The sequence below is a fragment of the Stenella coeruleoalba genome (assembly GCF_951394435.1).
Source record: "Stenella coeruleoalba genome assembly, chromosome: 6".
NCBI classification, from domain to species: Eukaryota; Metazoa; Chordata; class Mammalia; order Artiodactyla; family Delphinidae; genus Stenella; species Stenella coeruleoalba.
Window position 1 is genome coordinate 94842604 of NC_137151.1, and position 25235 is coordinate 94867838.

General features: G+C 39.9%; 2 protein-coding genes across 2 annotated transcripts in view; one reads left to right on the forward strand and one right to left on the reverse strand.

Moving 5' to 3' along the window:
• KIAA2012 overlaps positions 1–9776 on the forward strand; it is a gene marked incomplete at its 3' end in the record, with an annotated part of 111833 nt that extends 102057 nt beyond the window's left edge. Inside the window, exons 18-24 of the mRNA XM_079924763.1 lie at positions 1644–1758; positions 3258–3322; positions 3369–3635; positions 5728–5900; positions 6545–6714; positions 7538–7757; positions 9638–9776. Of these exons, the coding sequence (XP_079780889.1) occupies positions 1644–1758; positions 3258–3322; positions 3369–3635; positions 5728–5900; positions 6545–6714; positions 7538–7757; positions 9638–9776 (1149 nt within the window). The remainder of the gene's footprint in view (positions 1–1643; positions 1759–3257; positions 3323–3368; positions 3636–5727; positions 5901–6544; positions 6715–7537; positions 7758–9637) is intronic.
• A 2158-nt stretch (positions 9777–11934) lies between these two features.
• Positions 11935–25235, reverse strand: part of SUMO1 (small ubiquitin like modifier 1) — a 28331-nt gene continuing 15030 nt past the window's right edge. The window contains exons 2-5 of the mRNA XM_079924787.1: positions 25129–25203; positions 20938–21015; positions 18389–18460; positions 11935–13109 (exon numbers count right to left, since the gene is read on the reverse strand). Of these exons, the coding sequence (XP_079780913.1) occupies positions 13041–13109; positions 18389–18460; positions 20938–21015; positions 25129–25203 (294 nt within the window). The 3' untranslated portion in view covers positions 11935–13040. The remainder of the gene's footprint in view (positions 13110–18388; positions 18461–20937; positions 21016–25128; positions 25204–25235) is intronic.

Genomic DNA, 25235 nt, shown 5'->3' on the forward strand with positions numbered 1-25235 from the left:
TTCACATTATTGGAGTTGTCTGCAACCAAACCTACAATATCTCTGAGGTATGCCTGTACAAGAAGTTTAGGAGTTCTGTGTCAGAGGCTAGCGACGAAGACCAAATATATATTTCTTATTATGTCACAACGTCACAGGTACCGAGTGGGTAGTTGTGGCCATCCTCTCTTAGGAAGAAACTCTATATTGTTTCAGCCCATGGGGAAAGGTGAAGACTGACATGGCTGTGGTCATATGCTTGAAGTTTCCCAAAAGTTAGGAAATGATGCAGCAGTGAATAGAGCTGGCTTTAATTTGATTTAAACTAGTTAACCATTAATTGTGGCAACAGCAATCTATCAAAGGTGAAAAATGCTTCACTTTGGTCCAGCTCTGTAGATGATGGTTTAGCATCAAAAAAGGGATCAGGGAATTCCCTGGTGGTCCAGTGGTTAAGACTCGGGCTTTCACTGCCATGGATCCGGGTTCAATCCCTGGTCAGGGAACTAAAATCCCACAAGCTGTGCGGTGCAGCCAAAAAAGGAAAAAGAAAACAAAAAAGGGGGCAGATCATAAAGTATATTCTATTTCTCTTTCTTTTTATGAAATTATAACTGAAATTATATCAAAGGCTGAACCTTAGGATCTTCCTACAAGCTCCACATTCTCTAAATATCACTCTTGGGACTTCCCTGGTGGCACAGTGGTTAAGAATCCGCCTGCCAATGAAGGGGACACGGGTTCAAGCACTGGTCTGGGAAGATCCCACATGTCGTGGAGAAACTAAGCCCATGTGCCACAACTACTGAGCCTGTGCTGTAGAGCCCATGTGCCACAACTACTGAGCCTGCACGCCTAGAGCCCGTGCTCCACAAGAGAAACCACCACAATGAGAAGCCCATTCCCACTTGCCGCAACTAGAGAAAGCCCACATGCAGCAAAGAAGACCCAACACAGACAAAAATAAATACATAATAAATAAATAAAATTTAAAATAAATAAATAAATATCACTCTTCTGCTTCATATGGAACCCATATGAATTCCATTCTAAGCCATTCTGTCTTGTTCAACATAATCTCCGTTTTCTTTTGTTTTTTGTTTCTGTTTGTTTGTTTTATAAATTTATTTATTTATTTTTGGCTGCGTTGGGTCTTCATTGCTGCACGTGGACTTTTCTCTAGTTGTGGCGAGCGGGGGCTACTCTTTGTTGCAGTACGTGGGCTTCTCATTGCGGTGCCTTCTCTTGTTGTGGAGCACAGGCTCTAGGCACATGGGCTTCAGTAGTTGTGGCACATGGGCTCAGTAGTTGTGGCTTGCGGGCTCTAGAGCGCAGGTTCAGTAGTTGTGGCACACGGGCTTAGTTGCTCCATGGCATGTGGGATCTTCCCAGACTGAGGATCGAACCCATGTCCCCTGCATTGGCAGGCGGATTCTTAACCACTGCACCACCAGGGAAGTCCTGTTTGTTTTTTGGCCATGCCACAGGGCCTGAGGGATCTTAGTTCCCTGACCAGGGATTGAACCCAGGCCCCGGCAGTGAAAACGCCGAGCCCTAACCACTAGACTGTCAGGGAATTCCCAACATAATCTCCCTTTGATGGTTTTTTTTTTCTTTGCTTTCTACATATATCATGTTCCCTTTCCTTAATTTTTCACCTTTAGGAGATGGAGTTCATTGACAAAGCCAAGAGAAAGAGAAGAACCAAGACAGATAAGTCCAAGGCACCCAAGAGGGAGAGAGAAGGAAAGCTCCGTGGGGAAGCAGAGGCTGCTGTTGGTAAGGGACCATCCAGGAGAACACACCTAATGGTAGCCAGGAGGTGCCATGGAGAATCAGCATGGATCCTATGGGACAAACGATCTGTGTTGAGTCTCCTTGACTACCACAGCTGAGATGGTGTTGCAGCCTTACTTCATGTCAGTATCTTGGGAGATAAGGATAGAGGAAACCAGGGGACTCTAGAGACCTATAATCACCAAGAGAGAAAATACAATAATAACACTAACACCTATTAAATGAATACCCACTGAATTAGGAGCTCTGCATTTATGACGTCATGAAATCCCCACCACAGCTCCATAAAGTAAGCGCTATTATTATATCACGTGGAGAGGCTGGGTGACTTGCGTAACATCAAACAGATCAAACAGGTAAAGTGGTGGACCCAGGGTCTGGACCTGTCATTTGATTCCAAACTCATAACTCTCAAACACTGCCTCTGTGAATAATAAATATGTCATCTGAGAATTGGTCCGTGAGAGCATTTGGGAAGGGGAAGGTTGCAACATGCTCTGAATGGTTACTCCAGCTGTCATTTTTCTTCTTGGTTCCTTGTGTTGCACCTCACAAGGAATTCAGGTTCCTATGCTTCTGGGGACTTTCTTTTCTTTGTTTCTTTTTAATTAATTTTTATTGGAGTAGAGTTGATTTACAATGTTGTGTTCTAAGGACCTTCTGTAACCTAAAACCTACACTCATTCTTTCCCGGCCATATGATGACCCTTGAAATAAATCAAAGGCTGTCAAAAAGGATGACATTGGATAGTTACCTGGATCAGATCTTTTTTTTTTTAAATCGAAGTGTAGTTGATTTACAATGCTGTGCCAATCTCTGCTGTACAGCAAAGTGACTCAGTTCTGCACATACATTCTTTTTTTATATTCTTTTCCATTATGGCTTATCCCAGGACATTGAATATAGTTCCCTATGCTCTACAGTAGGACCTTGTTGTTCATCCAGATCTAGTTTTGTGGTTTGCTTTTTAAAGTCTTGCTGAATTTACATCGTTGTCGCCCGTAACTTAGGTAGCATTGGCAGGACTGGGGAAGGAAATACTTGTGGCCCCAGAGGAGAATTGAGGAAAAGGCCTTAAGAGTATGGAAGGTTTAAACTTTACCAGGTTACAAAGCTGCAACCTCAAGCTAGACTCCTGAGGCATGACTTTCCAGCTGTACCTATAGGTCTTCCCTCCAGAGAGTCTTACCCCCACCATAGGTCAGGGTGTATCAGAAGTTCTTTAGTAGCAAGACTGCTGAATTACAGTTGATCCAAGTAGGATAAGGCAGTTTCTCAAAGGGTAGTCTATGGACTACCCTTCTCAAAACGCTTGGAGTGGTTGTTAAAACGCAGATTCCTACAGAATCAGACTCTGGGGTGTGGCTCAGGAATCTGCACCCAGGTGATTCCATTGCACACGGAAGTTTTAAAGTTACTGAAAAGGACGCAGAGATCACATTTATTAGCTATGTCTCTATCCTGCATTGTTCTCTCCCAGGAAAGTCAAAGGAATCAAAGGCTGAAAAGAAATCAGAGCTAATTCCCAAAGAAAAAAAACCTGGAGTCAAAAAGAAATTAGAGCTAATTCCCAAAGAAAAAAAACCTGGAGTCAAAAGGAAAAAGACACAGAAGGAATCTGGAAATAGTAGCAGAGCTGAGTGGGCCTGATGTCATTAACTCTAAGAAAACTAAAGACACCTCAGATGGAAGTTTCTTTCCTTCAGGCTCTGTTGTAGAGGACCCTTGGCTTTCTTCCAAATTTGATGCCCCTGAGAGCCAAGTTTCTATAGTTGGAAGGTCATCGCCCACCCAGACTGCAACTGTCCCTGGAAACATGGAATCTGAAGAAGAGGGAAGCCATAAGGACCCTTCCAAGGTAGGGTCCAATATTCTCACCTTGGCCAGAGGGATTTCAGTCCTCACTGGTGCAACTGCAGAGGTGGGAAAAACTGCCCTGAATTACATTGCAGTTACTGAAACAGCTCTACTACATAGTGGCTTTATTTGTTCTACTTTGGTACCTTCTGACCCTTTAAGAAGCCAGATCTGATCAAAGACACAGGGTGGCAAAGCCCCTCTGAAATGATGTATTCTGTGAGGCTCTCAAACTACTAGGGCAGGTACCCACCCTTAAAGAGCAGAAAGTTGGCACAGCACCCATTTGTGAGAGGTACAGGCCTCACAGTTACAAGGAAAGGTGAATTCGGGCCTCAGAGCCAAGCACATATTCTTTTTTTTTTTTTTTTTTTTTGCTGTACACGGGCCTCTCACTGTTGTGGCCTCTCCCACTTCGGAGCACAGGCTCTGGACGCGGAGGCTCAGCGGCCATAGCTCACGGGCCCAGCCGCTCCGGGCATGTGGGATCTTCCCGGACCGGGGCATGAACCCATGTCCCCTGCATCGGCAGGCGGACTCTCAACCACTGCGCCACCAGGGAAGCCCCAAGCACATATTCTTGACTTGGCCTGGAGTTCCTGTATTGCTTGCCTCTCAAAAGCTGCAGAAATTCCTCCATTCCTAATCTGCTTTTCTGCGGCACACCTCTGGGCCATGGGTAACTTATACACACACATCTATCTCCCTTTTCTTTAAACACTGCAAACGTACCCACAGCTAAACCTCTATGGTTAAACTTGCATAAGTTACATGCAAATATGGTACAACTCTGCTGAATTTCATTTAATCTTTACAGCCACACCTGTGACCCAGGTATGATTCGTCCCATTTTACAGACCTAGAAGCTGAGGCTTAAAAGAGTTAGATGTGTTGCCAGAAGTTACACAACCATCAAGTGGTAGAGCCAAGACTTAGATCTTTCGACTCCAAAATCAGAGCTCTTGTCACTATTTCAAATTATTGTGTATTTATTTATTTTACAGCCTGTGGTCTTCCAAAAAGGATTTCAGAAAGATTTTTCCTTACTAGTTCTCAATCTTCCCAGCTGCCTAGACTATAGGATTCTGCTTTATACAGCAGATGAAAATTTTAAGCTGTGGGCAGAACTTTTCTGAGCCTGCTATAGACTTATATAGATTTATTGTCAATCCACAGTACCATGCTGCCTCAGTAAAGGCTAAAAAGCAAGGAAGTATCCACCCCAAGTTGGATACACAGAGTGCCCATGGAAGAGCTGCCATTCAAGGTTCCCCTCATGAGGATATTTCTGACTGAGGAGGAGGCATCAGGAAGAAAAAGAAAGCTAAGATGCTCTTCACAGAAACTAAGAGAACGTTTCATTGAAAAAGGGGATTTGCATAGGATTAAATATGAGTTTGACACATCTACACCTAAGTCTGCCCCTAAAACAGCCTTTATCTAGAACCTGTGGTTCTGAGCCCTGGCTTCACGTTAGAATCACTGGAATATGTTTTTTAAACCACCAAGAAAAAAGTATATTAAAAAAAGGAGTTCCCTGGCAGTCCAGTGGTTAGGACTCCGAGCTTCTACTGCCGGGTCTGGGTTCAATCCCTGGTGGGTGAACTAAGATCCCACAAGCCCTGTGGCGTGGCCAAAACAATTAAATTAAATTTTTGAAAACCCACCAAGGCCTCCCACCTAGGTATTCTCATTTAATTGGTCTGGGTGGGGCTTTTGGCCTCGAGTACTTTTTAAAAGCTCCTTGGGTGATTATAACGTGCATCTAGACAAACGATGTACCAGACATTATGTTGTCTCTTTCACTATTTCAGTTAATTCTGGTAACAGCCAGCTAAACGGAAGACAATATCCGAGAAATTAAGTTATCCCCAAATTCTGAAGCAAGTAAGAGAGAGACTTAGATCCAGGTCGATCAGAACCCAGAGCCCAGGCCAGTGGTGGCAGATTTTATACAGCTGTGGTCAGAGTGTGGAAACCACCTAATCTCTAATTAGAGGCAACATCCCGTGGGTGGAGGATGGCTCGCTGCCGATACAAGGTCCCCGTGATTAGCGTACGTCCCTTGCACTAAGAACACTCTGGTTCCTTAGGCCCTCCTCGCTAAGAGGGAGCCAGAGAAAGCTTCCTGGGCCAGGCTGCGAGCAGAGAGGGCCAAGATGAGACGGCTGGAGATGGAGAGGAAGAGAAGGCAGCAGGAGCAGCTGGAGCGGGCAGAGAAGATGAAGGAGGAGCTGGAGCCGCGGAACCGCGCGCAGGAGATCCGGTGGGTAGGGCAGCCACGGCGGCCACGGCGGCCACGGCCACGATAGGAAGCAGAAGATAAGGCAAGGGTTGACTTCCACTAGGGGTAAAGCTGGTTCTGAGGCTCATGCCCTGAAGTAAAACAGCACGTCTCGTTTTTCACTATCCTGGTTATCCCAGGGACAATCTGGACCAAAGATAAGATGTGGTGTCTTAAACCATTAGGGTTACTCCAGACAGATGTTCACAGGATCTTCCCAGGAGGGCTTTGAGATCCAGTCCAGCAAACATTTGTTGCGCCTCTTGCCACATGTGTCTGCATTGTGTTAGGCTCTTCCATAGGCCTCTGGGCTCATTTAATCTTCACAACAACACTGTGAGACAGGAATTTCAAAATCCATTTGATAAGAATGGAAAATGAGGCTCTGGGAACTTAGGCTCCCACGCCAGAGCACAGAGCTGTGTTGAAACTTCCAGGCTTCTAGTTCCAGGCCTGTTGTGTTCTTGCTTCTGCTCTTCAGCTAGGCTTCCCTTAGAAAACGAGTCTCCTCTGAATGGGACGCTCCGTGTGGCCTGCAGCCTGCAAAGCCTCCATCAGAGGCACGGCGTGTCCTAAAAGGACAGTGTTTTCTGCCATTTCCCTGACCAATTTGTGGGTTTTCTCAGCTTTAGGAAACAGACACTCGAGGAAGAACAGCAGAGGCAGGAGAAGGAGGAGAAAGAGCAGTGGCTCCAGTTGCAAATGGTCCAAGAGAGAGCTCGGCAGCAACAGGAGTTCTGGAGGAAGCTGCAGGAACTGCAGAGAAAGAAGCAGCGGGAGGAAGCCAAGAAGGCTGGTGAGGGGGACTCAGCTCTCTGCAACGCCCATCTATCTGGGACAGAAGTATATTTATCCCACTGTGGGTGTTCATTTGACTCTCCCCAGAGTTATTCCTATCCTAGGTCTCAGTGTGAAGCACTCTAAATGGATAAGCTGATTTTTTTCAAAGTGATTTAATATGTGTGACTCTAGTGAGTTATTAGATCAAAACAAGAAAGACTCATTTGTGGAAATGACTTTTGGGTCCCACTCCCAATTCAGTAATCTCCTGAAGTGGGACCCTGCCCCTCTCATTGCCCTTCCAGCATTGCTCAGAAGCTGCCTAAATTGGAGACATAGCCCTGGCTCCTTGCGTCCTTCCCTAGCAGATGGAAACAGTCAAACATCTGGATAGCTTCAGGGCAGCCTTTCAGGTGATGTGTGGAATCTCTACAGCCTCACGTTTGAGGAATAGGAAAGCACTTTAACAGATGACACTCTGTAGACTGGTCAGTCCAGCTGAGTAAGCACCAAGTTTCTCCAGACCCTGCTGTGACACCTGTCCCCAACCCATCTGCATACCACCCATGAACGTACCAGGCTCTGGAAACTTCTTCCCCAAGGTTTTGTATTCATTGCACACAGTGCACTGCACATAGTAGGTGCTTGATAAAGGGCTCTTAAGTTAGTAAGTTAACCCAAGGTTATCCCCACAGAGGATCTGGCAACCTGCTGTCAGGTAAGCTACAGAATATCTCATTGGGAGTCCCCGGGAATCACAGACTTGAGAGTCAGATCAGAGAGTTGTTTTCCCCAATAATGAGACCCCTGCTGAGCCTACCTGCCTTTCTGTTCTGCAGAGGCAGAGAAGCAAAGGCAGAAGGAATTGGAAATGCAGTTAGCAGAAGAACAAAAGCGCCTGATGGAAATGGCTGAAGAAGAACGGCTGGAGTATCAGCAGTGGAAACAGGAAGCAGAAGAGAAGGCTCGGCTGGAAGCAGAGGACAGACGGCGAAAGGAAGAGGAAGCAGCAAGGCTGGCTCTGGAGGAAGCCATGAAACAAGTCCAGGAACAAGCCAGGTGTTTGCTATTTGGGCAACAGTTGCAGTAGTGGGATTGTTCAAAGGCTTGACTGCCTGCTACTAGTACTAGCTTTGCACTGCCTTTGGGCACGTGAAGTTTTCCCACTTCCCATAGCATGGTTTGGAAGGACTAAAAAATAGAGATTCTCCTGCTGCAAAGGTCACAGAATTTCTTGGTGGCTTAAAGAACTCATATGGAAGCTAGAAGGGAGTTTACAGATCATCTATCTCAGCCCTCTGGTTCACAGATGAGAAAACCAAGTCCCAGAGAGAAGGATCTTGATTAGGGCTAACAGTGACTTAGGGGCAGTACCAGGACGAGATCTAAGACTCCCTGGTCCTGAACCAGTACCTTTCTCAGTAAGTATTTATTGGGTACCTATTATGTGCCAAACACTATTCTGGACACTGGGAATTCAGGAGTAAACAAGACAGATGTCTCTTCTCCCACGGCATTTACATTCTAGGGGTGGGGGTGGGGAGACAGACTCTAAACAAAGATTTTTTAAGCTGGCAATAAATGCTATTCAGAAATTCTTTAAAGATGTGATAGGATTGCAGGAGGTTTGGTTCAGACGGATCGGCCAGGGTAACACCTTAGAAGAGGTGATACATAAGGTGAAACCTGAATGACAACGAGTTAGCCACATAAACATCTGGAAGAAAAATATTCCAGTAGGTAAACAGCAAGTGCAAAAGTTCAAAGAAAGGAATGAGGCTGGCATGGTGGAAGAATAAAAGAAAGAAAGCATGGCTGGAATGAAGTGAACAAGGCACAAAGAATATTCCAGATGAAGTCAGAGAGGTAGGCCTTGTTAGGAGAAATAGCCCAGAATCAGCCATCAGGGGCCAACAGCATTTCCCCCTTTGTTCTCTTGCAATAGTTATGATCACTGCATCTTTCTGCTAATAGAATCTCTTGAGTAAAGTGGTTTCAGTTGACTCTTTAAAAACCAGGTCCTCCGTAGTGGCTATATCATAAATTTCCCCTCTTAGTAAAGGCAAGAGTCATCCCCCTTTAGAACCATTAAAAGTGAAGGGTAAAGAAGCCCAACACAGAAAACCACAATTCCAATCTTAACTGTAAACAATTTACCCCTTGAAAGTAATTTTCTAAAACTTAAGCTTAATCTGAGCTAATAAATACTCTTTAGGGGACCAGAAAAAGAAGGAAGCCAGAACAACTCTATTTCAAGGTTTTCCACCTAACCTTGAGTTGTTCCTCTCCTGAAACATTCCTCAGCTGTTACGAGAATTACAAAACAGATCATTAGGGAAGTCTTGATTCAATTTCAAAATTACGTGCTCCATGTATCATAGCAGTAGGGTTGGGTTCATAACTATTGAAACCAACAGCAAGCTACTGGAGTTGCAGTTTTCCACAAAAGGAAAACTGGCAAGTAGTACGAGGGGAAGTTGAGCAATTTTGCAACACTAATCCAAGTAGGTGAAAGCAAAAAACCAAGTAATTAAAGGGGTATATGAGGGGTGTGAAAGAGCCTCATTCCAGCAAGGGTTAGGAGAACTTGATGCCAACTAGCTTGATTTCGTCTTCACTTGTGTGACATTGGCCCAGGTACATTTAACTTCTCTGGCCTGTTTCTTCATCTCCAAAACAAGGAAGTCCCTTCCAGCAATACAAATTTAAGAACTGTTACACCTTTCCTTTTACTTTCCTAGTAGGAGGATCATGATACTCTAAACCTCATATGTAAAGTCACTAAATGAACAGAGTATGATCTTCCACTAAAATGCAAGATCAGTAGCCCCAAGTCTAACTGATGATGACTGAAATCCAAAATTCTTCCACGAGCTTACAAGGACAATTTCTAGGATGCTTAATCAGTATTGTGATTGCGGGTGGGGTTGTTTCCTCAGGCAAAAAGCTGCTTTGAAGAAACATCTTCATTTCCACCAAGAACTCTGTAAGGAAGCCAATGGCCTACAGTGGACACAGAACATTTCCAGACCATGGGTCTACTCTTACTTCCAGTTCCTACAAATACCAAGACCTTAAGACTAGAAGAAAACTAAAAAGTTAGGAGGTGGTGACAGAAGACGAGTAACTTGCTTCTGTAATGAAGTTCCATCCTGAGCTCAGTTAGCTCCGTTTCATCTGGTTCACCTCACCTCACCCCACCCTTCACTTCACTCTAGGCCCTCCCTCCCCACCACCCAAACCTTACTCAACCCAGTCAAACTTGTCACACACCTAAATCCTTTATGTTCTCTGGAACCACGTAAATCCAGAAGCTTTGGTGCCTAAAATTAGCCAATAATTTCATAATTTGTTTGAATTTCAGTAAATTTCAGCTTAATTTCAGTGAGTAAGACATTAACATAATCTTAGGGTAGCTGAAGTATTTCATTTCAGTGTCTCTGAAAGTGCTGTAGGTAAATGGAAATTCTATAATGCAATAGTTCTGAATTAGCAAAGAGGAGCTACAGGTAGCTATTTAAATGTAAGTTAAAACATTCAGTTCTCCAGTCACACTAGCCACATTTCAGGTGCTCAGTAGCCAGATGTGGCTACTGGTTACTGTAGGAGAACATTTTCATCCTCACAGAAAGTTCTGTTGGACAACACTGTATTCTAGAGCCCAGAAAATTAACCGATCTTGAGGTTTTGCTCCTGTGTCTTGAAAAACCAGCCACTCATATAATTTCCCCATTTTTTAAATCACACTGATCCTATAAGCGTCTTGATTAGATAATGTCTTTAACATCTCCTTAGTATCAGTAAGTATCTGATTAAGTATCTATCATAGATTGATCATTAAAGGGGATGAAGGACCTTTAGCAAATAGGATATGTAAAAAGATGTTAAAGCAAGCAGTATCTGAACCTGAATTTTCCCACGAATTTCCTTTGGCCCTATTCTATACTTCACTGTCTACAGCTAAAAAAACTTAGTATTTGCAGATGATTCCCTCAAATCTCCCACTAATGCTTGTAAGGTGCTTTCTACAGGAAATGCGCTTCCACAATCCAGAAGTGAAGCTTAATTTTGAGTCTGTATTGCTGTGTTACTGGACTTGCTTAGATTTGATGCTTATTTTCAAACACTTGCTTTAAATAGAAATAAAATGGCCAAAACACTGGCTATCAGTGAATTTAAATATGCCACTTAAAACTTTTTCTCAAACTTGTCGATCCTACTTGCACATTCATTCATTCATTCAATAATACTTAGGTGAGAAAGGAGCACCTCAAATAATTCAACCGAGAAGAAAGAACACTCAAGGAAAACATCCTTGCGGGGGAAATTACCATTACTGATTTTATTTTCTCCCTTCTTTTACAAATTTAGGATGTTGCAGTCAAGCACCAGGTAGAGAGGCTACACTAAATGGTATTCGAGGTCCCTTCCAAATCTGATATTCTATTAAATTGTTGCTGTGAAAAGCCTGTTTTATCAGCACTACTAACCAGATAAGCGCATTTTTCAGTTAACCATAGCAGACTGCAAAGCATTTAGAAGAATCCAATAAACTAAAATCAAGAAAATTATATCCCCCAAATTACATTATAGTTAAGCTCCACCACCTAAATGCTGAGAGCCCTCAGAAAGAGATGCAAACAAAGCTAAGATACCAAACTACATATTCACGCATTCTGGATAGTTCAAATAGCCTATGAGGTTTGTGACTCAGGCCTGACAGAAATATGCAACTCAATGAGGACTTTCTAGAAATGGGTCTGACTCCAAGTTACTATTTAAATGTAATGATAAATGCCAGGTAATGGTCTAAAAGCTCTAATTTACCTAGACTATATATGTACAATACAAATAATTTTTCAGTTAGGGTCAAATATAAGAATTTATAAAGGCAAGCCAATTATTTTTCAATAGAGGACTTGAGAAGGGATTCAAACTATTAACAGTTTATAAAATGCATTAGAGATAGGTCTTATTCGCTCTTCTAATGCAGTTAGATGACATTCTATTTGGAATAATATGAAATAGGATTACGTGTATGCACAGATATACTGAATTCTGTGATTCATTAAGGATTTAAAAGAAAAAGTTAAGCCCTCTAATTAAGGAACTAATTTGGTATTTTAATTTTATACAGTTTAAAGAGAGGATATAAAAAATAAAAGAAAATATAAACAAAATATACCAAACCTTAACTAAGCACAGAACATTTTGTAAATTGTTAAGGGAAAAACTGAAATTATCAATATCAATTAAGAATTTTTGGCGTGCCCATTTATTCAACATATTGGGTAACTGTATCATACATATGCACCATACAGGAATATCAAGTTTTTAAAAAAAACAACGCTGGGTATTTAAAAAGGTATTGTGGCCTTAATTAAATCCTTAATTCAGAAGGCACTTCAGTAACTTTCAGGGCTTCAAAGTCATGATCGTCATCACAGTACTAAAGAAAACATGTGTACCATGTACAAACAATAATTTCCAGTATTATGCAAGAAAACCTCATGTTTTAAGCATTTTCTTTTTTCCTTCTGTACAATTAAAAATAAAATGAAAAAAAATGAACATTGGTACGGTTTTTACAAATATTTTGTTTATTTTAATGAAGCTGGTACAGACAATGTCCATTTAAAACCCATATCCCAGGCCAAAAAGTACAAATAAAGTCAAAAAGAGCAGCGTTCTGCTGTATACACTTCTGCATGAATAACTTTAACTGCTAATGAAAATTAGAACTTTTCTGGGATCTTCTGACAAGATTTTTCTTTCATCTTAAAATGCTTTCTCTTCAGTGAAGCCATCTTTGGAGTTAGTCATTATTTTCACCACCTCTGTCACCTTGACTCCAACCTGATATTCCTCTTCTTTTGGTCCAGACCCTCAGATTTTAAAAGTAGCTTCAAGTTAAGGAAAGGTCATTTTTCCACAGTTCAGTTCTCTGAAAAACTTCCATCTCCCACTGAAAGTCACAGTCCAGGAGTGAAGCAATCACATGCTAGAACTTCAGGGCCAATTGGAAAGTCATTATGAACACTCGCATTAGTCAATCTTATTTATCACAAGCCTGTAAATGCACAGTCCTGGAAAAGGCGGCCTCTCTGTGCACACACATAATTTTTAAAAAGGAGAGGGCGATATGAATGGGGCTGAGGTTTGATCACCAAAAATCAGCACAATGAAAACAAACAATAATGAATAATGGGCACTAGAATTCAAATTACCAGATGTTCTAAAGAGATGGGGTGCCAGTTTTCAATTCTGTTTTGAACACCACATTACAAAAGAACTATTTTTAAAAATAAAAAAGGATTAAGGGAAAAGAAAAAATAAAAATATCTAAATTGTTGAACGACCCCCTGTTTGTTCCTGATAAACTTCAATCACATCTTCTTCCTCCATTCCCAACTGTAAGAGAAAAGAAAAGTGTTAGTAGTACAATATAAAAGTACTATTTTTTTTAATTGGCTGCAATTATGTGGCCACTGTTTTAAAGTGCAAAAAGATACAAAAGTAATCCATAGTTATCCTGTTCTAAAATTAAGAATACTGTTTCCGGGCTTCCCTGGTGGCGCAGTGGTTAAGAATCCGCCTGCCAATGCAGGGGACACAGGTTTGAGCCCTGGTCCGGGAAAATCCCACATGCCGCGGAGCAACTAAGCCCATGCACCATGACTACTGAGCCTGTGCTCTAGAGGCCGTGAGCCACAACTACTGAGCCCACGCACCACAACTACTGAAGCCCGCACGCCTAGAGCCCATGCTCCACAACAAGAAAAGCCACCGCAATGAGAAGCCCGTGCACCGCAACGAACCCACTCGCCGCAACTAGAGAAAGCCCGCACACGGCAACGAAGACCCAAGGCAGCCGTAAATAAATAAATGAATTTATTAAAAAAAAAAAAAAAAGAATACTGTTTCCTTTAATCTAAAGAACAGAGAGGGGGACTTCCCTGGTGGTCCAGTGGTTAAGACTGTGCTTCCAATGAAGGGGCATGGGTTCAATCCCTGGTCAGGGAACTAAGATCCCATATGCCGCATGGCACAGCCAAAACAAAACAAAACAAACAAACAAACAAGGTTGCTTTGTTTTGTTTTTCTTTGTGGTATGCGGGCCTCTCACTGTTGTGGCCTCTCCCGTTGCGGAGCACAGGCTCCAGACGTGCAGGCTCAGAGGCCATGGCTCATGGGCCCAGCCGCTCCGCGGCATGTGGGATCTTCCTGGACTGGGGCACGAACCCGTGTCCCCTGCATCGGCAGGCAGACTCTCAACCACTGTGCCACCAGAAAGCCCAAAACAACCAAGTTTTAAAGAACAGAGAGGTATATCTTTTCCTCTGATACTATGTCTATGTAGTCATTCATGTTATTTTGCTGAGCCAACTTCACGTCCCAGTTTATTCACCATATAAAATTTAAGTGTTTCTGAAAAGTACCTTAAGGGAGTTTTAAATCTAATCAAACATGTATATAATAGTTTAAATAATAGTTTGATGGCATATTTTCTAAAACGCATTTTACTTCTAGATGTAATTACTTGATAGAATCTCTTTCAAAAAACCTGATCTCACTTTGAAATATATGTGGTTTTAGTTAGAAAAATACTGCCTAAGGATTCATTTCTAAGTGGTTTGCTTTGTCATCTACAATTCCTTCTGGCATATAACTATTATTTTCTTTGATAGTAACCACTCAATGAAGAAAACTTACTATACTTCTACTCTTATTTGACACCTCCAATTGTATAAGCTAGATTTTTCAGACCAGTCCTTCTCAACTCTTACAGAAAAGGAAAGGAAAAGAAGAAGAAAAAAGACCCTTTAAAATGCCTTATACAGAACATTAAGCAAGTATAAGCAATTAAGTTGTTTTTTTTAATGTGCTTTATATGCATTGAAATATTCTGGAATTTTTTTCTAAAAGACATTATTAATAATGGTTGCCTCTGAGAAATGGGAATGAAGAGATATCTAAAGTGTATTTTCCATTTTATATACTTTGGTAGTTTGGTTTTCTAATACGTTTATTTATTTTTAACACAAGTATTCTTTATTTAAAAAATAAAAGAGTACATAAGGGGGCTTGGTGTGGCATAGAAACCCAGGTGTTACACTCAGTGAGGCTTGCAAAGGACTGTAAATCTGTTGATTCTGATGTGCAGACAGAGTTAAGGAGCACTGTTAACAGGCAGACTGAAAACAAAAACCATCACTGTTTCCAATGAACTATAGTGGATCACAAAAGAAATTAAAAATAACATTTCAAAGGAAAGTCCAAGATCAGTATTTTATAGGTGACAATTTTGTGCTGAATTACAAAATGTGAAAATTAAAATATGCTAAGGGGGCTTCCCTGGTGGCGCAGTGGTTGAGAGTCCGCCTGCCGATGCAGGGGACACGGGTTCGTGCGCCGGTCTGGGAAGATCCCACATGCCGCGGAGCGGCTGCGCCCGTGAACCATGGCCACTGAGCCGGCGCATCTGGAGCCTGTGCTCCACAACAGGAGAGGCCACAACAGTGAGAGGCCCGCGTTCCGCAAAAAAAAAAAAAATTTAAATATGCTAAGAAATCTAAAAATAAAACATAGACTTAAGTGGATTTAGAAATTTTTTTAAAGTGATTAATTGGCTCTAGTATTATGGGTATCTTGATTGTGATAGACATATGAATATTAAAATAATTATTAATTAAAGAGGCTATTAAAATTTAATTTTAATTGCACATATAGCCTGGTAAATACTGCAAGGACTAAAATTCCAAACATTACAAGGAACCTTTAAATCAGGAAGGCAGCACATGTCCTCAAACTATGGAGAATATGAAGCCATCAGCTTTAAGGAGTACATTAGCAGAGGGACTTCCCTGGTGGCACAGGGGTTAAGAATCTGCCTGCCAATGCAGGGGACACGGGTTCAATCCCTGGTCCAGGAAGATCCCACATGCTGCAGAGCAACTAAGCCCGTGTGCCACAACTACTGCACCTGTGCTCTAGAGCCCGCAAGCCACAACTACTGAGCCTGCGTGCCTAGAGCCCATGCTCCACAACAAAGATAAGCCACCACAATGAGAAACCCATGCACCGCAACGAAGAGTAGCCCCCCGCTCGCCGCAACTAAAGACCGCGAAGACCCAACACAGCCAAAAATAAATAAATTTAAAAAAAAAGTAATACATTAGCAGAGATGAGTAAACAGCAGTACAAAGAGGTCACTCCCTAAATATCTACTCTCTCCCACTGCCCCATTATTCTTCTTCTAAGAAGATAAATCTCTTAATGATAGTGAGGGAGGTGTCACTAAAATGTATTAAGTATCTTCTGTGTTGCAGAGATTATGCCAAGCTAGGACAGGGAAAATACAACATGAGTTTGGAATATCTTGTGCCAGACAGTAAGGAAGTACTTAAGAAAGTGCGTAGATACTAAACCTACAGGGAAAAGTTTGATGAGAAAAAGGATAGTCACATAGTTTCAAAGTATGTGCCCACAAATTACTCAATTAAAACAGGAAAAATAGTAACTACACAGTAAAGGAAAAAGACAACTGTTAAACTCAATGATAAGGGACTTCAGATACTCCAGATATTATGCCCTGAGAAAGACACATCACCATTTATGTAGTATTCCAGCCCAAAATACATAATCCGACTCTAGTCATGAAGAAACAGAACAGCCCAAATTGAGAGACTTTTTAGAAAATACCTGGTTTGTATTCTTCAAAAATGTAAATGTCATGAAGACAAAGACAGGCTGAAGAACTGTTCCAAATTAAAGATAATTAAAGAGACCCCTAAATAAAATATGTTGATACTGAACTGGATCCTGTGACGAGGGAGAAAATTTATTATAAGAGGCATAATTGGGACAGATGACAAAATTAGGTTGAAGACTAAAGTTTTCTAACAGTGTTAAGTGTCCTGAATTTTATTAACAGTACTGTGGTTATGTAAAAGAACATACTTATTCTTAAGAAATACACACTAAAATATTTAGTAAATGGCATGGTGCATGCAACCCACTCCCAAGTGGTTTGGATGATACATACATATATATACACACGCATATATTATATGTGGGGGGAGGGGAATAATAAAGCATAGGTAGCAAAATGTTAAAAACTGGTGAATCTAAGCGGAAAAGAGTACAGTTTTTTGGACTATTCTTGCAGATTTTCCATAAATTGAAAATTATTTCAAAATAAAAACTTTCTAAAGAGACGGAGAGGTGTCAAAAAGGAAAGACGCCAAATTGAAGGGGTCCCCACTGGCCAATATCTAAAGAACGTCATTATTCACACAGTTTCAAAGTATCTCCCCACAAATTACTTATTAATTACAAAAGAAAATGATAACTTTACAATGGATAAGAAATCTGGCAGTTACCATCTTAACTACATGACCAAAGTTAATATTACCCATAGCAGGACAAATGGACATCATCTAACTCCTGATACGATGCACTCGGAATTTCACAGCTTCACTCTGTGCTACTCCTACCAAAAATGCAAAACTGAATCTAATCATGAGGAAACAACAGACAAACCCAAATTGAAGGACATTCTAAAATACAGCCGGCCTGAATTCTTTTAAAAAATGTCAGTGTAATGAAAAACGAAGACTGAGTAACTGTTCCACATTAAAGCTAAGAGGCATGATAACTAGTTAGAATGCATATCCTGGATAAGATCCCAGGTCAAGTTAAAAAAAAAAAAAAAAAGGGAGGGCGCTATAAAGGACCTCACTGAGACAGATGGTAAAATCAGACTATTTTGATTGTATATTCAATTACAGTATTGTATCAAGGTTAAATCACTTAAACTAGATAATTTAACTGTGGCTCTTAGGAGAACAATAACACTGAAATATTTAGGGATAAAGGGCCCATATCAAATGGCCCACCAATAATGATAATCTGTATATACAGAGAGAACAAAAAAGCAAACATAGCACAATGTTAATAACTGGTGCATCTAGGAAAAAGGTTATAAAGGAGAATATTATACTAGTCTCATAATTCTGTAAGTTTGAAATGTTTTTAAACCAAAAAACTAATAATAACCATACACTGTTCCCACTATCAGAAATATCAAAAATGTTATTTTGTATTTGGAGGGGGGAATCTGTGTAAATATAAATACACACATTCTCTCTCACACTTTATTACTTTCAAATGCCTAGGGGGTGGCAGTGGGGATGGGAATAGAGAGGGTGGAATATATAAACAGAGAAAACAGTCCATACATACAATAACACAAATAAAGGCACAGAAGCATTAAAAAATGTAAACCAAGATGATAGAGCCAACTATGTTAATATACACTAAGCTTCTATATTAAGTTCTCAAAATGGGTCAAAAGTCAAAATTGAACTGTGAAGGTCACCATCACCATGAAAATGTACCAGAAATCTGCCAAATTTGAGGACCATCTGTTCATCCTCAAAAAGACGTAGTATGTGCCTTATGACAAGTTCAGTACTCATTTTCTACTTTCTACCTCTCTTTTTACAGGCACTTTTTGAAGGCAATACAAGGGAAGTTCAACTCAAAAGATAATTTTTCTCTTTAACAAATGATATACCAGTTAAATCAGAGAATATTCAAGAAAAGGACAGTTTAATGGTACCAGTGAACCAAATCATTCAATGCAGAATTTAAAATATGCCTTGAATCAGAGAAGAAATTATACTCACTTCTTTTGGAGTGTGATTATCAGCAATTCTCTGACCTTCAAAGAGAAACCTGAGTGAATTCATGGGAACTCCCTAAAAAGGTAGAAAACATACAAATATACAAATCTTAGAAGAGATAACAGGTACTTTGATGCACAAAAACCAAATATGAAAGTTTCAACAGAATATGTAGAACATAATAAAACTAGAGAGCTAATTCTATCATAATTATCATTTGCTGAGTACCAACTATTTGCTAGGCACTCCCTGTACCAAGTATTTTATAAACATAATCATAAATTTTCATCACAACAGCCCTGGAAGGTAGGTATTATCACGTTACCTTCATTTCACAGCTAGGGAATCTAAGGTATGGAGAAGGCACACAAGCTAGCCAAGAACTGAAGGCTAAATCTGCTCCTAAGCCTGTGCATTCTTAACCACTATTCTATATAGCTTCCTCTCAAATCTGTAGGCTAACATAAAGATAAAGTCAGATATTGGATGAGCAGCCTCACTAGCTTCCAACTGTACAAGCAAAATTGGTTTTTAAACAGATTAAATCAGAAATTCGGTAAAGCACAGGAGCAAGCCAGATAAACTACAGTAAACCTGTGATGCCATTTACAGCACTATAAATATCACAAAAGGTATTAAAATATATTTTTCTAATCACTTATTCCACAAAAATAGCTAAAAGAGAATAGATGGCTCATTTAAAGAGAAATAACTTCACTAATAAGTACAAATCAAGAATCATTTAGTCCAAAAGTATTAGAAAGTTCTGCTCAATAACAAATGTGTTAAGATTTTCACTGTTTCAATACAATACTATCCCAAAAACATCCAAAAAGATTCAAACTATCTTCCAATATGTACTATACTTAAATATATGAGACCTTGCAAACTTACCCTGTATTTGGTTTTAAACTATTTTTTGTGTTTTTTTTGGCCACGCTTCCGGGATCTTAGTTCCCCGACCAGGGATTGAACCTGGGAGCAGTGGAAGAGCCAAGTCGTAACCACTGGACCACCAGGAAATACCCTGGTTTTAAATTATTTCCAGGGTTGGGACTTCCCTGGTGGCGCAGTGGTTAAGAATCCACCTGCCAATGCAGGGGACACGGGTTTGAGCCCTGGTCCGGGAAGATCCCACATGATGTGGAACAACTAAGCCCGTGCGCCACAACTACTGAGCCTGCACTCCGGAGCCCACGAGCCACAACTACTGAAGCCTGCAAGCCTAGAGCCTGTGCTCCACAACAAGAGAAGCCACTGCAAAGAGAAGCCTGCACACCGCAACGAAGAGTAGCCCCTGCTCGCCACAACTAGAGAAAGCCCACATGCAGCACCGAAGACCCAAAGCAGCCATAAATAAATAAATAAATAAATAAATAAATAAATAAAAATTATTTCCAGGGTTATGTTAAAAATAAACATGACTGGGCTTCCCTGGTGGCACAGTGGTTGAGAGTCTGCCTGCTGATGCAGGGGACACGGGTTCGTGCCCTGGTCCGGGAAGATCCCACATGCCACGGAGCGGCTAGGTCCGTGAGCCATGGCCACTGGGCCTGCACGTCTGGAGCCTGTGCTCTGCAACAGGAGCGGCCACAACAGTGAGAGGCCCGCTTACCGCAAAAAAAAAAAAAATAAAAAATAAAAAGAATAAACATGACTGACAAGAGTGGAATATTCTTTGATTTTAACTATAGGATCTTTCAAAAAAGAAATATCTTATGCTGAAGTCAAAAAAGTTTCTATAGAAACCAGTCTATAAAATCAAAATGGAAAGATGATTCAATCTCTCTCTATTGGGTAAGTATTCCATACTTCAGATATACTGAGTGTCCCATTCCTCGTATATCAGCAAATATAAGAAAAAAATTATCAAGCCTCTGTGAACTGAGTATAGAAACTTCTAAAGACTGTAGACTCTGAAGCATAAAAAAGAAAGCTAGAAATTATACTAACTTGATGTTATATTATCTCCCCAAACCTAGCACCTTCAATTCTGGATCAGTTTAGTTTTCACTTTTGCACTGTTTTTTCTCAATAATCAACTCTCTCATTTACAGATGAGGTAAAAAGACCATATAATTTTCTTCAGAGTTGTTGTCAACAGTAATTGACAATGTATCCAAGTACCTATTAGCATACTGCACTTAATACGTTCGTTTCCAATTTTAGCTCCCATCATTATGACAAATGTGAGCTAGTTGAGCCCCAATTAAAAGACTTTACTGAGCATAACAATTAATATCAAAAACAGAAACAGGGAATTCCCTGGCAGTCCAGTGGTTAGGACTCTGCGCTTTCACTGCCAAGGACGCGGGTTCGATCCCTGGTCAGAGAACTAGGATTCCACAGTCCACTCAGAGTGGCCAAAAAAAACCAAAACAGAAACAAATATTTATTGTTTTACTTATCCTAACACCTAGATGATCTTTTTCTTCTTGCAAAGTCCTAACCATTAGACCACCAGAGAAGTCTCAAAGGATTACTTTTCTTTTGACAAGAAAGAAAAATTAATGATATATAAAGCACTGAATTTAATATTATAACATACAAACCTGTCTTTGACAGTATGATTCTTTGAGTTTCTTGAGATGTGTTGTCATTTTCACTTTGAAGTGAATCTCACTGCTATCCTACGGAGATATGAGGGAAAAAAGTCACTCTCTGTGTAAGCTATTTGCTTTGCTTGAAACAAATTATTTAATTACACATATACTACAAATAGAAATGTATACCTTGTCTCCTGTATTTTCCCACCAAAATATTCTTTTTAGCATTCCTAACAGGTTTATTAAAATACTCTAATCATCCTCAAAGTTGCTATATACCCATTTCAAAATAAATTTAATAAAACGAACATAAAGATAATCTGTTTGAGGTGTTATAATTAGCAGCGTAAGTAAAAGTATGTATGTGAACGAATGCATTCCTTCAGAACTGCATGCCTATTCTGTTTTCAAAATGAAAATGTGAACTGTCACAAACTCCCAAAGGCAACTCAAAACAAAAAGTACCCCCACAACTGAAGTGTCACTGAAGACGGTAAAACCTACAAAAGGGACGTAGACCACAAAATAACAGACACTTACTCCTGCCATAAAAAGTCACCACACAGAGTCTGGCTTCTCTTGCATGAGTGAAATGAGTCAGTCAAATTGATATATGGGATCACAGATAATTTTTTTCTACCCAGACTGTCAAGTAAACTACCAGGCAACCATCAGAAAAAAATACTGGCACTTGCATACTGTAAAAATTTCAAAGCCAATCCTAATGATTACATATCACATTCACAAATACGTGTTAGTGGAAGTTGCATGTTTTGTTTGTAACTATAATTTTTTTTAATTAATTATTTGTTTGTTTATTTTTGACTGTATTGGGTCTTTGTTGCTACGCGCAGGCTTCCTCTAGTTGCGGCGAGCAGGGGCTACTCTTCGTTGCCATGCGCGGGCTTCTCATCGCGGTGGCTTCTCTTTGCTGTGGAGCACGGGCTCTAGGCGCATGGGCTTCAGTAGTTGTGACACGTGGGCTCAGTAGTTGTGGCTTGTGGGCTCTAGAGCACAGGCTCAGTAGTTGTGGAGCACAGGCTTAGCTGCTCTGCGGCATGTGGGATCTTCCTGGACCAGGGCTTGAACCCGTGTCCCCTGGATTCGCAGGCGAATTCTTATCCACTGCACCACCAGGGAAGCCCTGTAACTATAATTATCTTTAAAAATAACAGGGAAATTCCTAGCAGTCTAGTGGTTAGGACTCAGCGCTTTCACTGCAGGGGCTGGGTTCAACCCCTGGTCAGGGAACTAAGATCCCGTATGCTGTGAGGTGTGGCCAAATTTTTTTTTAATTTATAATAAATAAATAAATACAAATTCTTGTCCTATGTATAATTTCACAAACTGACAAAATTTCTAGAGCAATACGTCACACCATAAGCTAAAATCAGTTCCAGATGAATTAAAGAGCTAACATTAAAAAAAATTTTTAATATTTTCTGTTCTTCTTAGGGAGAGACTTTTTCCCTAATCTTGACACTGGGAAATCCTTATTTTAAAGCAAGATTTAAACTCAGAAACCACTAAAAAAAAAAAAAAAAAAAAAAAGGAGATTGATAAATGTGACTTAATAAAAAACATAAACCATCTATACAGTAAGAAGCACCACAAAAGTTAAGAGACCCTGAAGAAAATATTCACAACATATATAACAGACAAGAAAAATCAAGAAAATATAAAGCACTCCTACAAATCAGTAATTGTTAAAAAGGTACTCCATGGCATAGGACAAACATACACAGGCGTACCTCATTTTATTGCACTCTGCTTTATTGCATTTTGCAGATACTATGTTTTTTTACAAACTGAAGCTCTGTGACAAACCTGAGTTGAGCAGGTCTACTGGCACCATTTTTCCAATAGCATTTGCTCATTTCGGGTCTCTGTGTCACATTTTGGTAATTCTCTAAATATTTCAAACCCTACCCCTGCAAAAAAAAGGCTCACTGAAGGCTCAGATGATGGTTAGCACTTTTCAGCAATAAAGCATTTTTTAACTAAGGTATGTACATTGGTTTTTTTAGACAAAGTGCTATTGCACACTTAAACTACATTATAGTGTAAACATAACTTTCAGATGCACTGGGAAACAAAAAATCCATGTGATCCGCTTTATTGCAGTGGTTTGGAACCAAACCCGCATGTCTCTGACGTATGCCTGTAAATCAGTGGAATAAAATTGACAGCCCAGAAGTAAACCCATATATATCTATGGTCAATTGATTTTGACAAAGATGTCAAGCAATTCAATGTGAAAAGGACAGACTTTTCAATCAATGGTCTGGGACAAATAGATAGCCACATGCAAAAGAAAGAAGTTAGACTCTTCTTCAAACTCATACAAAAATCATTCATAAAGTACTCAAAATGATCAAAAACTTAATGTAAGAGCTAAAACCATAAAAACCTTAGAAGACTCTATAGATATAAATCTTTGCGACCCTGGATTGGGTAATAGTTTCTTAGATATGACACTAAAATCACAGTAACAAAAGAAAAAATAAATTCAATTCATTGAAATTAAAAACTGTTTCTGCAAAGGACACAACTCAGAAAGTGAAAAGACAACCCAAAGATGGGAGAAAACATTTGCAAACCATCTATCTGATAAGGATCTAATATCTTAAATATCTATGACGAGTTATTACAACTCAAAAATAAAGACAAGTAATCCAATCTAAAAATGGACAAAAGATCGGAATAGACATTTCTCCAAAGAAGATGTACAAATGGGCAATAAGAACAGGAAAAGATACTCATCATTAACCATCAGGGAAATGCAAATCAAAAACACAAGACACCACTTCACACTCGCTAGGATGACTATTAAAAAAAGACAACAGCAAATATTAACTAGAATGTAAAATAACAAACCTTCATACATTGTCGGTGGGAATGTAAAATGGTGCGGCCACCACTAAAAACAGTTTGGAAGCTCCTCAAAAAGTTTAAAAACGTTACTACTATATTAGACCCAACAATTCCACTCCTAGATATATAGAGAACTGAAAACATATCCACACAAAACTTACAATGAATGTTAATAGCAATATTATTCATAATAGCCAAAATATGAAAACAACCCAAATGTCCATTAACTGATGAATGGATAACAAACTCGGTATATCATACAATGAAATGTTATTCAGCCATAAAAAGGAGTGGAATACTGAAACACGCTACAATTTGAATGAACCTTGAAAATATTATGCTAAATAAAAGAAGCCAGACACAAAAAGGTCACAAATCATGTAATTCCATTTACATGAAATGTCCAAAATAGGCAAATCCACAAACGCAGAAAGTAAAGTAGATTAGCGGTTACTAGAGGCTGGGGGGAAAGGAAGATGGGGAATTATGCTAATGAATACACTGTGTCTTTTTTGGGGTGATGAAAATGTCCTGGAATCAAATAATGGTAATGGTTGTACAGCCTTGTGAATATACTAAAGCACCTAAATTATACATTTTAAATGATGAATTTATGGTATCTGAATTATATCTTAATAAAAATTTTCAAAATAACATGATCACAGAAAATAGGAAAAGGATATGAACACACGATTAATATAAACGTAATAGGCAAAAAAATTATACCTCATTGATAATCAGAGAAATGCAAAATAAAATGTCTAGCTATTACACTGGCCCAAAATTGAAAGACTGCTAATATCCCATGTTTCAGAGAATGTGGGGAAATGGTACTCTCATGCTTCCATGGTGAGTGTCTACTAGTTCTTTCTTTTGTCCCTTAAAAAAAAAACTATGAAGATGCATTCCTCCAATAATTTTCAGCTCAACTTTAATTACCTGTTAACATCTCAAAAAGAGTCAATAAGATACAGGCCAGAGTCTGTAGAAATAAGGTGCCAAGAAGGAGAAAGGGGTCAAGAAAAGGCCTGAGAGGCCCGTTGGTTTAAGGGTCCTAGCATTATCACTCAAGAGAAGTCGCTATATTTGCCACCGAAGCATGCTAACCAAGAAAAAAGTTTTATTAGAAGAAATTAAGGTGATCTATATCTGCCTAGCAGAGCAATTAAGAAAACAGTATCACCCTCTTCTGCCTCCAACAGATGCGTATGTAGTAAATGAATCGCCATTTTTAAATAACTTGCCCTAGTTAAATCATTTTCTCTGTGTGTCAGAAATCATTCACACATTCCGGGGTCAAAGGAGAAAAATAATGAAACTCACCTGTCCGATGACTTTGAGTTTAATATATTCTCCTTCCTTCTTATCCCCCAAGTCCTCAGTTGAAGGTTTTGCCTCCTGAAAGAAAAGTACATATAAATATAAAAGTT